The following is a 16,537-nucleotide window of genomic DNA, read 5'->3' on the forward strand; positions in this document are numbered from 1 at the left end:
GAGTGTTTTAAAACTTTTTCATCAATGAATCATATACTTTTCGTGTGTGTTAAGACTTTCACTCAACATTAAGCTGTTGAGACTCATCCATTTTATTGACCGTTGCAGCAGTGCTTCCCTTTTAATTACCTAAAGCATGCCACTAATACCATAATATATCTATTCATTCTACTGTGAGAGGATATCTCAGTTGTTTCCAGGCTCATGCTAGCATGAAGGCTGCCACATTAACCATTCCTGTGCAAGTCTTTTGAATCATATACCTATTGTGCATTTTCGTTGGGTATAAAATTAGGAGTGGACTTGCTGGATTACATGATATGTAGAAGTTATACTTTGGCAGATATTACCAGTTTTCCAAAAGTGGTAGTACCAAATTATACTTCCTTGAGAAATGCATGAAAGTTTCAACTGCCTCATATCCAGGCTAACATTCAATAGTGCCAGTCTTTTAAAACGGTGGTCTTTTTTTGTTTTTCTTTTCTTTCTTTTCTTTTTTTTTTTTTTTTTTTGTCTTTTTGCCATTTCTTGAGCCGCTCCCATGGCATATGGAGGTTCCCAGGCTAGGAGTTGAATCTGAGCTGTAGCCACTGGCCTACACCAGAGCCACAGCAAAGCGGGATCCCTAACCTACTGAGCAAGGCCAGGGATCGAACCCGCAACCTCATGGTTCCTAGTCGGATTCGTTAACCACGACAGGAACTCCTGGTCTTTTTTTCTTAATATGTCAACCTCGTGTAATTAACACCTTAGGATATGTTCCACATAAATTGAGGAAATTAGCAGCCCTATATTTCCTTCCGTTTTTATTTTCTCCATAAACCTCCATGATTATCGTTACATTATGAAAGTTCGTAACATTTACATTCTCTTCCTTAACTATAATTTAGCTTTGTGCTCGCTCTGTACAGCAGGACTATAAGATCAAAAAAATCCAATGAATGACAGGCAGAAAATTATGCTTATATAATTATTATTCATTGCAAAATAATGTGATGACATCCGGAAAGTAGGGGATGCAGTTCTTTGTTACTAAACCTGTGTCACTCAATGGAGAATCTTCCCAGAATTAAGGTCAAGTTCATCCTCCAACAATTGTTTGTAAAGAGGAAACATTTTACATTGCTTCATATTTGGATTTTTACTTTTTTGTGCAGGTTTTGTTCTCTTTAGGTTTCTAATTGCCTTTCTTCTTCTTGTTGATAAAACATACTGGTATCCCTACTTCATCATTAATTTTATCCTTATGCATTAATAATTATAAGCAATCCATGTTCTTTGGAAGATGTTATTCGTCAGGTCTGCTGACTTTGGTGATATGTTCTAATTTGGATTGACTGCTCTCTACTATATAGATGCCATTCTGGGATATCTTTCTAATGTACTCTTAAATTAGATGTACCGCTTCTCCATTTTTATACTTTCCTCTTTCCTAAGTGTTCTCTCTCTCTCTCTCCTTCCCTCTCTCTCTCCCTCTCTCTCAGCCACGCCTGTGGTGTGCAGAAGTTCCCTGGGCAGGGGTCAAACCCACACCACAGTGGCGACAATACCAGATCCTTAACCCACTGAACCACCAGGGAACTCCTCTCTCTCTTAATATATATAACATAATTATAAAATTATTATATATAATTTTTCTTTAAGAAGATCAGCAATGTTTTCTGAAAGTACTTTTTTTCTAAGTGCGTGTTAGATATAAATCATTTGAATAATTGCATGCCTAAATACATTGTTATTTTATGCTCACCCCTGATTGACTATTCCAGGTTTAAAGGCATATCTTCTCAACATTTTGAAAGCATTGAAAAATTTTTTGTAGGATCTAGTGTTGATAAGAAGTCTGATACCGAGTTGATTCTCATTCCCTTTATAGGGAAATCTGCTTTTATTTCTCTTAGGATCATCTCTTTTTCATAATGACCTAGAATTTTAAGAAAATTTGTCTAGGTCTTTCTTCAGTCATCTTGCTTAGAGCTCAAAGGGCCCTTTCAGTCTGAAAACATTCTTTAGTTTTAGGAATTTACATCAATCATATCCATTATGGTCTGTTTTTCTCTCTGCTCTCTCAATGACTTTTTAGGTTGCTAGTGTGTCTTTCCGACTGATCTCCTATGTACCTAATCTCTTCAAAAATCTGCCTTTTACTTTGTCAATTTTTTTTTTACTAAATATTTATTTAGTAGTCATATTTTTATATTCTAAAAGTTCTGCATATTTTGCCTCCTTATCATTATAACTGGCCTTATTTTATGAATGTAATACCTTCTTGAATGTTTCTGAGGTTCATAATTAGACTGTTTATAAAAATAGAGTTGCCATATGATCCTACAATCCCACTCCTGGACATATGTCTGAAGAAAACTCTAATTCAAAGATACATGCATCCCAGTGCTCACAGCAGCACTGCTTACAACAGCCAAGACATGGAAGCAACCTAAATGTCCATCAGCAGAGGAGTGGATCAAGAAGATGTGGCATATGTATACAGCGGAATATTAGCCATAAAAAAAATGATATAATGCCATTTGCAGCAACATGGATGGGCCTAGAGCTTTTCATACTAAGTCAGTCAGAGAAAGACAAATACCATATGATATCACTTATATGTGGAATCTAAAAAGAGATACAAATGAATTTATTTACAAAACAGAAATAAACCCACAGACATAGAAGAAAACATGTTTTTTACCAAAGGGGAAGCAGGGAGGGATAAATAAGTCTGGGATTAACAGATACACATGACTATATATAAAATAGATAACCAACAAGGACCTACTGTACAGAACGGAGAACTACATTCAATATTTTGTAATAACCTGTAAGGGAAAAGAATCTAAAAAAGACTGTATACACACACACACACACACACACACACACACACACAGAGTTCTCTTAGGCTCTGTCTCTCTCTCTGTATATATACATATACATAAAGCCGAATCATTTTGCTGTTCACCGGAAACTAACACAACACTGTAAATCAACTATATTTCAATAAAAATTTTAAAAGTCATTAGAATGTTTAAAATGTACTTTTCGAATCACCTCTTCTTCACATGAGTTATCAGTTCTCAAATGTCAGGAGTTACCAGTTTACACTTATTAATGGAGAACTAAGTAGCTCAAACAAGGAGCTAGGGTGAGTTATATTGCCAGATATATTTCTTCATCTAACCCGTCCTCTGAATGACAGGACACAATCGGGCTTTACCTGAAGGCCTGGAGCTAGGAACAGACAGTAAGGTAACCAGGCGTGTTATACCTGCCTATTCCTCACCCACTTCATGCCAAAATGCGGAGGGTTTTACTTTGAGGGTCATCATCTTTACAGATCCATGAACTCTATTTTTTTTTTTTTTTTTTTGGTCTTTTTTTGCCACTTCTTGGGCTGCTCCCGCGGCATATGGAGGTTCCCAGGTTAGGGGTCAAATCGGAGCTGTAGCCGCCGGCCTACGCCAGAGCCACAGCAACTCGGGATCTGAGCTGCATCTGCGACCTACACCACAGCTCACGGCAACGCAGGATCCTTAACCCACTGAGCGAGGCCAGGAATCGAATCCGCAACCTCATGTTTCCTAGTCGGATTCATTTCCACCGCACCACATCGGGAACTCCTTTCTTTCTGGTACTGGTCCCGGATTGTAATGTCCGCTTTGGTTTATCTACTTTTCATCTTTCAGAAATTTCTGAAAACCTCTGGTCTCTGATAGCCATTGTTTCCATTTTCGGAACCGCCCTTTTTACTTTCAAGTTGACATTTGGGAAGCAGAGGAGGGAAAGTTTTTGGACAGTGGGAGGGGGGCCCCTTAATCCTTACACAGACTTTAATATGTAGGAGGCATACGTCTAAAACAAACATGTACATATCACTGACATGAAAGAATCGTTAGGAATTAACACTCTTGGAAATTATCTTGAGTCTGAAGCTTTATAACAGAATCTTCACAGGTGGTGAACCAAATTTACCAATAAAGCATTCAGAAAACAAAGACGATAGATGCAATTCATTTTTGATCTGTAGGAGGTCACCCAGCCTTATAGAAATGGGAGAGACTCCATTCGATCAGCAACTCTGTGGGGGCCTAGATATTCCCCAGATCAAATTATTTTGGGAATTTTGGTCATGTAGAATTCAACCACAGTTTGTCCTTCAGCCTCCAGCTCCCAGGTGCTGTTCCTGGCCTCCTGCCAGAATCTTCCTGCTGACTGCCCAGAGCGGGTCCAGAGGGGGGATGGGCAGGGGGAGGGGGTGGAACACCCCTCTTGTTAGGAGGGATACTGGGAAATCAGCAGGTGTTAAGAGGATGCTGAAGCTCCTTGGAACAGTCCTGGGGCTCACTTCCTCATGTGATAGGAAACCCTGAAAGAACATTTTCAAAGAGCAAGCGCTCTGGCAAAAAAGGGAAGGTGTTGTCTGACACCTTCCAAGTCCAAAAGGAACACGTGACATGGGCTAATCCAGGAGAGTTTTAGACATTCACGCTATCTCTTCCACGGGGCATTGTCTTTGCACCAAGTTCGGTGCACTTGCTGGGGATACAATGATAAGGACAACAGGTATACTAGTTTCGAGGAATTCATAGTCTGATGCTTGTACACAGATAAAGAGATCATTGCAATACCATTTAGAAAGCATAAGGAAAGATATCTACACATGCTTTATGAATACAGAGAGCAGAGGCACCTATTCAGCAGTGTGTTGGTAAATGTTTTACAACCAGCTTTCCAGGGTTATGGGAAAGCCCTGGTTTATTGCATTTGCCAACTTCCATGGTGTAAACACACCGCAGCCAATTTCAACTATGAATGTGAGGTCACGGACTGTGGCATCGGGGAGAGATTTGCAGTAGCACACCATCATATAGTATTTCCACCATACCGCTAACACTAGACCTTAAGAATATAGTCTAGATACTCATGTCGCAACAGAAGAAAGGGTGGGGAAAAAAATTGTAACTGCAATGTATACATCTAAGGATAACCTGACCCCCTTGCTGTACAGTGGGAAAATAAAAAAAAAGAAAAAAAAAAGAAAAAAAGAAGAAAAAAAAAAAAGAATATAGATAAGGAGTTCCTGTCATGGCGCAGTGGTTAACGAATCCGACTAGGAAACATGAGGTTGTAGGTTCGATCCCTGGCCTTGCTCAATGGGTTAAGGATCTGGCATTGCCGTGACCTGTGGTGTAGGTGGAAGACGCAGCTTGGATCTAGCGTGGCTGTGGCTGTGGTGTAGGCCAGTGGCTACAGCTCCGATTGGACCCCCGGCCTGGGAACCTCCATATGCTGTGGGAGCGGCCCAAGAAATGGCAAAAAGACAAAAAAAAAAAAAAAAAAAAAAAAAAGAATATAGATAAGAAAACATTCTAAAATAATAATTAGGCCATGCTTAGGAAGTGATGAATTTTGAGTATCACATTTGTTTTAAATAGAATTTATTTAACCGTAACTTTATATAATATTATGTTTAATAAGAGATTTTGAATGACTGGTTCATAAAACTCTTGAAAATTTAATCACTGGCTCTTTGAAGCCAGTACAAGCTGGGTTCAGCAGGCAACTACCCCTAACTGGGAGCTGGGGTGCCAGACTTCCTGCAGGATACAAATGAAGGTAGCCTCTTTTACTCTAACTAGGTCTATGTCAGACCTGGAAGGAGAGAAGTAACAGAGGGGAAGATGTAATGATGGGATGATGCCCAGAGAAACAGTTCACTTCGGAGAGTTAAAGCAGTACAACTTAAAAACCCTACTTTTAAACTATGTTCTCTTTCAACAATCACCTTTTTCTTGGTGGGGAGGGGAAGGGAGGAATGAGCTGCTGCAACATCAAGACAGAAAAACCACATGGAAATGACCCATTCCCTTTCCAGCCTGATCTGGACCTTCCTCCTGGCTTATGCTGATGTGAATCATTGAGGGGGGAACGGATCGTACTTCATCAATGGTCCACGAAACAAAATGATCCCATGGAAATCCTAAATTAGCAGGGGGGCTCATAACTCAACACAGAGCTGGGGGACCAAGATTTGCTGAGGCTATACTTTTGTTCTGGGAATGTAATTCACGAGTCCACCACTGGTTGTTGAGTCCACTGTCAGTTTTTTTTTTTTTTTTTTTAGGGCCACACAGGCAGCATATGTTCCCGGGCTAGGGGTCAAATTGGAGTTGCAGCCAAAAGTCTTTGCCCCAGCCCCAGCAACGCCAGATCTGAGCCACATCTGCAACCTACACTACAGCTCACAGCAACGCCAGATCTTTTAGGCCACTGAGCAAGGCCAGGGATCAAGCCCACATTCTCATGGATATTAGCTGGATTCTTTTTTTTTTTTTTTATCTTTTGTCTTTTTAGGGCCGCACCCATGGCACACGAAGGTTCCGGGCTAGGGGTCAAATCAAAAAGACCTGCAGCTGCCAGCCTGTGCCACAGCCACAGCAACGAAGTCTCCGAGACTTGTCTGCAACCTACACCACAGCTCACAGCAACACTGGATCCTTAACCCAATGAGCAAGGCCAGGGATCGAACCTGAATCCTCACGGATACTAATTGGGTTCATTAACCACTGAGCCACGACGAGCACTCCTATTAGCTGGATTCTTAACCCGCTGAGCCAAAATGGGAACTCCTCATTGCCTTTTTTTTTTTTCTTTTCTAGGGCCGCACCCACGGCATATGGAGGTTCCAGGCTAGGGATTTAATCGGAGCTGTAGCCGCCGGCCTATGCCACAGCCACAGCAACGCAGGATCCGAGCCGCATCTGCAACCTACACCACAGCTCACGGCAACGCCGGATCCTTAACCCACTGAGAGAGGCCAGGGATCGAACCTGTAGCCTCATGGTTCCTAGTCGGATTCGTTAACCGCTGAGCCACGATGGGAACTCCGTCATTGTCATTTTTAAACTCTATCTTAAAAACTCTTATCAAAATGTGTCCACTCAACTGTGTTGTCATCCACAGCAGGCTTATTTTGATTGCAAGTGGCTGAAAAAACCTAGACGTTATTAGCTTATGTGTTGGGGAAAGTTATTGCCTAATATAACTGAAGAGATCTTGGGTAGACCTCCAAGCTTATTTAAAGTGGATCATGACCAGAGGCTCAGGTGATGACACTGGGACCTGGTGTCTCTTTCTTCTGGCTCCATTTCCAGTTTCACATGGGCTCTGCCTTCAAAGTCATGGGAAGGCGAATCTGCTCAATTTCTCCCTCCCAGCAGTTGAACAAAATTCTTAGCCTGTCTCTGGTGGAAACACATCTGATTGGCCAGGACCAGTGTGGCGTCCTTACAGAGCTGCCTAAGTGGTTAGGTTGGTGGCTCCCAGATGCACCTGTGCCGTGGAATCCCCTGGGAAATATTTTAACATTCCAAAGCAGAGACGAGGCACCTCCCCAGTCAGTTAAATCACAAGCTTGAGGGTTGACACAGGTGTCACTATTTTTTTAAGCTCCCAGGTGATTGAAGGCAGAGACAAATTTAGAAAGCCCTGGCTAAATGAGGAGCACAGAAGAATATGAGTTTTTGGAATCTTCTTCAATTTTTTTTTTTAAGAAAGTCAAGTTAGGTTAGGAGTTCCTGTCGTGGTGCAGCCTAAACGAATCTGACTAGGAACCATGAGGTTTTGGATTCGATCCCTGGCCTCGCTGAGTGGGTTAAGGATCTGGCATTGCTGTGAGCTGTGGTGTAGGTCACAGACGTGGCTCAGATCTGGAGTTGCTGTGGCTGTGGTGTAGGCCAGCAGCTGTAGCTCCAATTCGACCCCTAGCCTGAGACCCTTCATATGTCATGGTGCAGCCCTAAAAAGCAAAAAAAAAAGTCAAGTTAGGTTTATTTCCTTAGTGTTTACCTCAAAAGCTTTCTTCCTGTGCTGTTCGGTGTCTGTGACAGAGGCATCCTTCCTGTTGGCCCAGGCTGGAGTCCACAAACACCCTCTATCTGTAACTGTTCTTGCTCCCTCTCATGCTGCTTTGCCTTGCTCTGGAATCATCTTTCCTCTGAAATCGTCTTGAAGTTTCATCTCTCTACTGGCTCTTTCCTCTAAACCTAAAAAAATGCTCAAATTGCTATCTCCTAACATTCTCCACCCCCATTCCCAGTGACCCCACCCTCCATGCCCAGAGGCTACTCCCCCAGCTGCAGCCTCACCCTCACATTCCCACCCCCCCCCGGGGGGGGGGCAGGAAGCGTACTGCGCATCACCTGCCTTCAGGTGTGCCTGAAACCCCTGTCATCTGGTTGTGGACATCGCTCCTCTGCTGAAACTGTTCTCTCAAAGGTCAGCGATGACCCACTTAAAAAGAAGCCGAATGGCTGTTCTCCTCTCTCTGTTCTGTTACAAATATTATCCTTGCTTTGCTTTGGGGATATTGCAGCATCCAAATGCTGCTTCCCTCACTGTTTTGCTTTCTGCCTTTGAGAATGAGCATGGGGTATGTGTCCCAAAGATGTTTCTGCCACCTCGGTTAGCTTAAGAAAGCCTTTGGGAACACAGGGGGTTATGTATCCAAATAATTTCTCAGGAAACATGTATCAGGAGATTTTTTTTTTTTTTTTTTTTTTTGCTTTTTAGGGCCATACCTGCAGCATATGGAGGTTTGCAGGCTAGGGGTTGAATTGGAGCTGCAGCCGCTGGCCACAGCCACAGCCACAGCCATGCCAGATCCAAGCTGCATCTGTGACCTACACCACAGCTCATGGCAACGCCAGATTATCAGATTTTTATAGTGAAATACACTCAGGCAACAATTTAGAGGACCGAAGAAATTCTTTAACGATACTCGACACCATCATTTATTAGAATGAAGATCTGGAAACAAACTAGGGAGATATGTTAAGTACGATAACCCACATAAGAGAACACTATAGAGTCAGTAACATTTTCTTATGGCAATGGTTGCTAAACATGCATGCGTGTGGAGAATTTTAAGAAGCAAATGTAGGGCAAAAATTATGTACTCACATAGAGTATAACTTCAACTCTTATAAAAAAGCATATAGAATAGAATAAATTGTAAATCAGCTTGCCCCCTCCACCCAGGTTTCCATTACAACACTGGCAACATATTTTTAGCGACATGACATTAGATTTCACCTTTTTCCTAATTCATCTCTGTTTTGAAAACTGGGGACAAAATGTACTCAGTACAAATTTTAATTATGGTGCTTTCCTTCATTTTTTCAGCCTTTAATAGTCTCGTTTGAATTATTAATAAGAATTAATAATGGTCATTATTCTTATTATAATAATAGCAAATTAATAATTTTCTCGTTCTCTAATAACCTGAGAAATTGGTCTGAATTTAGGTGGTCACCATTGACTTGAGACATATGAGAGGACTTTGTTTCAATTGCTTCTTTTTTGTTTGTTTCAACCGCTTTTGTAATGGTAAGGTCAATGTCTCTAGTTGCATTGGGAAGGTGAAGTAATATCCTTTAAGAAGCTAAATGTGTGCATGGCTTTTCTTTTAGATATATGTGGTACTGAAGCTTTGTAATTAAGCAATTACTAAAGAAATGTTGCAACAATTTATTTTCTTTTGTGGATTTAATAAGGCATAGATGATTAATTTTGGGGTTAACATGTAATTCTCATGTATATGGGCAGAATAATGCTAAGAGACTGAATAAAAGAGAGAAGAAGAAGGACCTAAACCTTGACTGCTCCCTTATACTCCTAGAAAATTTCAGAATACATATTTTGCCTTCTCTCAATAGTGGGAAATGACCCAAAAAAATGTTTTCTGCCAGAATAAAGTGAATTATTATGAGAAAAATTCAAATCGATGGCAGCAGAAATTTGAAATTAATCTTCTTCGAACTAACATGAGCATAAAACCATATAAAAACTTTCACTTATGATTTTTAATTTATACATGAAGAAACTGAGGTTCAGTTCTTTTATTCCACCACACAGGTAAAAAGAGAAGAGCTGGGATGGGGTCGCACATCTTCCCACTTCTGAGCCAATTCTGTTTCCTCTATGCCATATGGAATGCTGAGGGATTGGTGATGCATTACCTTGGTTGGTTTCTCTTTACTATTCTAGGTGGGCAGGTGCATGGTTCCCATTCCCTTTTCCTGCTATAGAAAAAAGTGGGGCAAAATGAAACAATGGGTCTCATTTCCCCCAAGTATACAAGTTAGCACACGAGAATGCCATCCTGAAATGGTCTTCCTTTTCCCAGTAATGAACCAGCTTTTCCTCCCTGAGCAGCAATCAGAAGGGTCTAGACTAGGTTACAGAGAGAGAGCCAGTTATTCCAGCAGAAGGATGGGTGGCTCCTGGAAGGAGGTAAGGCATTTCTAGCGTGCAATTCCCATCCAGAAGATGGGGGAGAAATAAACTTGCAACTATGACAAGTCTAGCCAGTTTTACAAAAGAAAATCTTCAGACCACTAGGAGTAATGTAGTCCAAGCTGCTGTTCAACGTAAACTCCCTCAGAGCACTGGACTCGGAGCCCAGCAAAGAACTCTGTCACCATCACCTCCACCAGCAGCATTGGTGGGAAAGCAGCAAGACCTGTGTGAAATCTGGTTGCAGAATTCACCTCTTCATGTGGGGTGTCGCTCCATGTGTGAGAGAATATTCCCCATGAAACCCCAATAAAATGTGATAATCTTATTTTGTGCAACAACATTTAAGGGCATGGAATTTTTTAAAGTTTATAGGCTGGAAGGATGAATGAGTAAACCAGCTTTGATGGGATGAAATTAAGAGGGAGAGGCAAAAGGAGAAGGGATGTGTTTTCAGGTGAGCTGTGAAAAAGGATGGAAAGTTAATGAGGTAGAGAGATACAGTCAAGCTGTTCCAGATGGCAGGGTCTGAGAGAGGAGGCCAGCGTGGGTGAGCAGGAGAAATGAGGATGGGGAGATGGGAGAAATGAGGACCAGCCAAGAGGGAGCATTCCTAACCCAGATGTTAATTCTGAATCATATCACGGAGTGGATGAGGAGCCATTAGAGGAGAATGCCTAGAGGAGCTGGGAGACGAGACACAGACAGATGGCAAAGTGCAGAGGGACCTGAGCAGAAAATCTGAGGCTATCAGAAGAGGAGCAATCAAGTTCAGAACAATGACACTGAGCTCAACGTCGGATACAGGAGTTCCTTGGAGTAAAAGAATGTGACAGAAGGAAGAGGCAGGAAATCTCTGTCATTTGCTCTCTTCCATTAGGGCTAAAAAAATTGAAAGACCTTGTTGAAGATGATGGAGATTACACAAAGAAAATGAATTCCTGAACAGAAAAAGTTTTAAATGCTGGGTAAATGTCAGACTTTTTAAGGGACTCAGAGGTCCCTTAAACAGCCCTTTGAAAGATGATCAGACACATGGTGAGATTGCTCTTGTTGAAGAGAATTCAGACTAAGATTGCTGGCTGTCTAAGATGGCTGAGTTTCAGTTCCCTCAGGAGACAAGTCCTTGATTGATGTCTGACCTTCTCTTTCAAGCAGGATGACTCTATGATGGGAGAGAAGTGTCAGGAACAAAACTGAGAGGAAGAGCCTTGAGAATCCTGCTCAGGGCCAATGGATAAAGTAAGGCCCATGAATGCCCGGGCAGCAGAGAGATGAAAGGCTATGGAGGTTGGAAGAGAAATGAGGAAAGAGGAAGAAAGAGTGCCAAGCAGGGGGTGGGGAATGCCAGCCACAAACTCAGATGCCCTATGGGGACTCCAATCAACAGAGCTGCTTGGAGCAGGTTAACGGAAAAGGGGCAGGGCCAGTTCATCCTATTCTAGGTGTGAGGTGTGTTTGGGAAGAGAGAGGAAGAAAAGACAAGTAGAAAATAAAATGGGAGTTCCCATCATGGTGCAGTGGAAATGAATCCAACTAGGAACCATGAGGTTGTGGGTTTGATCTCTGGCCTCGCTCAGTCGGTTAAGGATCTGGCTTTGCCATGAGCTGTGGTGTAGGCTGCAGATGCGGCTCAAATCTGGCGTGGCTGTGGCTCTGGCATAGGCTGGTGGCTGCAGCTCCGATTAGACCCCTAGCCTGGGAACCTCCATATGCCATGGGTGCAGCCCTAAAAAGATGAGAAAAAAAAAAAAAAAAGAAGAAGAAAGAAAGAAAGAAAAGGAAAGAAAGGAAAATGACTCTTAGGCCAGCTCTAATGAATGATTTTGAAATCTCTACTAAAGTGAAGGCAGCGATTTTCGGCTGTGGGTTCTGAGCCAGGAGAGAGAAGACAGGGAGATAAAGTGAACGGGGACCAAAAGCAAAAGGTGACCAGAGCCACACTCCCTGTGGCGTGTCAGTAAATACTTATTGGCTGATGTTGACTTTGGAAGACAGAGGAAAGCTTGTGAAAGAAAAATGCCACGGCTGGTGGCGTGTGGACGTTCAGACCTCCACCAGGAACTCAGTGGCCCTTGAGAAAGAAAGTGGGGTCGCCGCAATTACCATTACAGAAAATGATTCTTTGCATATGAGGCCAACTGATTTCCAGGAGAAGGAAAGGACACGATCGTGACAAGAGAAAATGAACACAGGCTGAAGAAACTGAAAATATATTCCCTTCTCCAAGAACACTTTTACTTCTCTTCAGGCTCATAGCCGCTGGCAAAGGAAGCGGGACTCTCAGAGGTATGCAGTTGTGAAGGTAGGTGCCAAGAAGATGAGCTTCCCTTGCTCAAAAAAACTCCTTTGTCAGAGGCGGGAAGCTGAGAAAATGTTATTTTTGGATTTAGCTCCAAGGCTCGGTCATCAGTAGACAGTCTCATTCTGGAGGAAGAGAGGAACAAAAACAGGGGCAGAGGACAGCAGCCCTTCTTCGGATTTCAATATTAGATGCCAAATACTTCTGGCAGTGGTAGTCCATTAAGGGCCCCAAGTTCCTCTCTTAATGGTGAGGGACAGGCCTTGGGAGGAAAAGGTTATTTTCTTGTTCTTGATCAACCCTGGTAGGAGGCCCATAAGGCAAAGACTGAGACAGTTGCTTGAAGGCTTAATAAGAAAACAGACTCAATTCCCAGATCTGAGAAGGGCTATAAGTTCACCTAACATATGTTCTGCCATAATACTGTGGGCCATGCTTCTATGTGGGTTGATCCAAGGATTTCTGTAAAATGTCTGTTTCAGAGATCTTAAAAGTTATTTCACAACTAAGGAACAATTTGTTTATTGTTAAAAATATATTGAGTTCAAAGTGCTTGATATCCTTATAAAATGTCCTAGCCCAGGATCTTAGTGCAAAATGGCATGCCTGCTACACATAGTAGGTACTCAACAGCTCTTTGTCAAATGGACAATAGATGGATGAATAAAAAAGCTAAAACATATGTAAAATACTAAGTGTGTGTGTGTATGTCTGTGTGTGTGTGTGTGTGTGTGTGTGCAGACAATAGTTTACCCTAAATTGTATCCTTTTCTCTTTAAGAAAATTTAAAAGGTATTCTACTTGCCATATTGTTTTTTCTTGTGGGTGACATCCACCACAAATGGCAATATTGTTTCAGAAACACAAAGCAGATGTTCCCAGTCCCTCCTAAGAGCTGAGTTAGGTGCTAACCACAAGGGATCCAATAAAGAACTTGAAAGGTTTGCTAAGAACCCACAGAAAACTCAAAAGTCCTACCATGTCCAACTAGGCAAATCTAATTCCTTTTAACAGACAAGTTACCAGTGCCTACTGTGTGCGGGGCTCTGAGGTCAACATCTGAAGGAGGTGTATTAGGTGCAGCCCTCAAAGGGAATAAAGACATAAGGGTATTTGGGGCTTGAAGGTGAGGGCATGGGAGCTGGGGGGGGGGGGATGAAATAGGAAAGAAACTTCATCCAAGTACATATATATCCACACACTACTCACCCCCATCCCCACCCTAAAAAAACCCCAAAGAAAGGACATTTAAGATTTTAATTCTATGTAGTTCTTGGTTTCACTATTACAGCCAAAGAAAAGCAGCATGACAGGTAGGAGTGGGGTGTTGGAACCCAATGCATCCATTCGGAATAACAGGTAGGACTGGTGGGTCTTGAACTTTGTTTGACAGGATGGGAAGGAGATGACAAAGTATGTGTTGCATCGCTCAGACACATTCCTGGGCAACATGTGAACACCCGGTCAAATGCAGAAAGGGGCCAAATTATGGCACATTGATTCTACATAGAGATTTTTATTTCAGTCATCAATTGGCAGCCTCCAGCCAAAGACCAAATAGAAAAGAGCAGATAGATTTTGAGAAAAAAAGTGAAATAGCAGCCACAAAGAAGGTATCAATACTTTCCTCATTTATCTGGATTGTTAGCAACTATTTCAGTAAGCATTTAAATCTCCTTTCACTAGTGGAGACCAATGGTTCCGTAAAACATAGAAAACTGGAAGAAGTTTAAAAATATGTGTAAGAATTAAAATTTGCTTAGGTGCACACTCATCCTAGCATGCACGATTTGTAAAAGAATCTCTGACATATATGACTAGAAAATATTGTTTCATGATGATAATGCAACAGGAGCATCAACTTCTCAACATCAAGATAAGCAAATGCTAAAATCAGCTTAGGAAATAACTTTTTAGAATAAGACACCCTTTAGGTCTTAGCCGAAACCATCACATAAAAGATAAGTCTTTTAAAAGTGATTCATAAACAGAAATGGTACATCTGTACCAACTGCAGAGAATAAAGGCAAAACGGAATTTACTACCCCATGCTAACAGCCTAATTTAAAATGGAGAGTCTTTCTTATATTTCCCCCAAAGTGCCTTTTAAAGGACTTGGTCTGCTATCCAAACCACCTGCAAATGTATTCGGTAAGTTGGGCTATAGTATGTATTCTCTTTCCTGTTATTGACTCAAGATCTATTTCTCACTATTTGCTTTGTGCTCATTCTTCTGCCAAATAAAATATTAATTGCATTTTTAGCTGCACTGCTGGTGATCAAAGAACTCTGATATGTCAAGCTAAACTGATAGAAATAGCATCCATTAACATATTTATAGGTTCAGAGCTTCTAGAGCATAATTACATCCATTAATTACTTGACAGTACTCTTATGTTACAGGCTGAAAGAGAAAGGCATTTGCAGCTACGCACTTGTAATCTGAGTGAATTTTTAAAAAAATAATAAATTCTCTCTAAAGTAGCATCTATCTAAAGGAAATAAGGCAAGAGAGCTCACACATCTATCCATATCCAAGGCAGGATTTTTTAAAGCGACATTCACTAACTTTGCAGAAGAATGCACACAAAGTAAATGAGATGACACAGAGCGAGTGAGTTCAAAGAAAAGCATATTTAAAATAGTACGGAGAGATTTAATTAATATTTTCAAGTTCTAAGAGAGATACTCTTAAGTCAGGAATTCTTGAAGGGAAGATACAGAGCAATGATTTTTTTGTACTTTCAAATAAACTTCTTCAAATAGCTCACAGGACCAAAGCATTTCAAATTACCTACATTTCTGAACATGCAATTCTAACGTGAAAGAAAAACATTAAAGCTGTCCTGGGAAAAAGCTCATGAGATGTTGGAAATTAATAGAATAAACAGTGATTCGGTGGATTCGCCAGCTGTGCGGGTCCTGAAGCAGCCAGCTGCATTTAGCACATGTTTCACGGAAAGGACAGTAACACGCACTTGGCTTCTCTTGCCCAGTTAATCAGCATGCCAAATGATGGGTTCCCAGGATAACTTCAGCACCGGACACAAATGCATTTTCTTTTCAGCAACGAATGAAGTCATTAAGAAACACACACATACACACACAAACACACAGATACACACAGAAACACACACACACACACCACACACACACATCAGGTTCATGATCTCAGCATGAACACAACCAGGCTGTAACGACAGAAAGCAAAAGCCCAGTCTACCTGTCCATATCTAGCCATCTATACAAATTTCCCTGAGTTCTTTGTTGCCTGACAATAAATTGTAAAGACAGTCAGATTTGAAAGTAAAAACCAAGAAACTGTGTTTATAGGCTACTGCAACGGATTCGTGGGCTAAATAACAAGGAAATCACAGTACCTTTGGTAAGTCGCCTCAGAATTTGACAGCGGCATTTAAAAGAGACGGCTATCATTCTTGCTCACTGCTTGCTGTGGCAAAGTGCACTCAGGGCTCTGCTCTGGTGGCTGCAGCGGCAGCATATGAATTCCTTGCGCACATAGCAGGAGAAAGGTAGTCCCAGTGGGGAGTGACAAAGCTTAATTCCTCTCGGCTGATGCGGAGGTCCGCTACATGTCATCTGGCAAAGCTGTGTCATTCGCAACTCCTAGTACCCCTGCCCGCCACAGCCTTCTCCCCCTGAATGATCACAATGGCTTAGCAAGTGAGGCTGTTTCAACAGCAACAAAGCACCAAATTGTAGAAAGCAGGGACAACGCCATTCCGTAAATCTAATACTAAGCCCTGAGCAATGCCTTCAGTTTTAAGCAAACGGAGGCTATGTTTCCGGCCAGTTCAGCCCCCTGCGCCCCCGCCCCCTTCCCCTTTCGTCTCAGCATGAAGTCATTGTGCTTATGGGGTTTGCTTTAACTGGAAATGCAAGTGAAATGCAGGCACTCTTACTTTAGGGAGAACTGTGTGTATC

At 41.8% G+C, this 16,537-nt stretch overlaps 1 protein-coding gene across 50 annotated transcripts in view; it reads right to left on the minus strand.

The window, feature by feature from the left end:
- Positions 1–16,537, minus strand: part of GRIP1 (glutamate receptor interacting protein 1) — a 766,103-nt gene that overhangs the window by 306,798 nt on the left and 442,768 nt on the right. For 23 of the 50 annotated variants that reach the window (XM_084956296.1, XM_084956297.1, XM_084956293.1 and 20 more), the window contains exon 1: positions 15,973–16,068. The exons of the other annotated variants lie outside the window; for them this stretch is intronic. In XM_084956296.1, the coding sequence (XP_084812422.1) occupies positions 15,973–16,027 (55 nt within the window). In that variant the 5' untranslated portion in view covers positions 16,028–16,068. Of the gene's footprint in view, positions 1–15,972; positions 16,069–16,537 lie in introns of those variants that run through there. 50 annotated transcript variants of the gene reach the window in all.

This window comes from Sus scrofa, chromosome 5 (genome assembly GCF_054392235.1).
Source record: "Sus scrofa isolate SSC_HxYL_T2T_F1_AM1 chromosome 5, Sscrofa_HxYL_maternal_Yorkshire_Landrace_v2.0, whole genome shotgun sequence".
Classification (NCBI taxonomy): Eukaryota; Metazoa; Chordata; class Mammalia; order Artiodactyla; family Suidae; genus Sus; species Sus scrofa.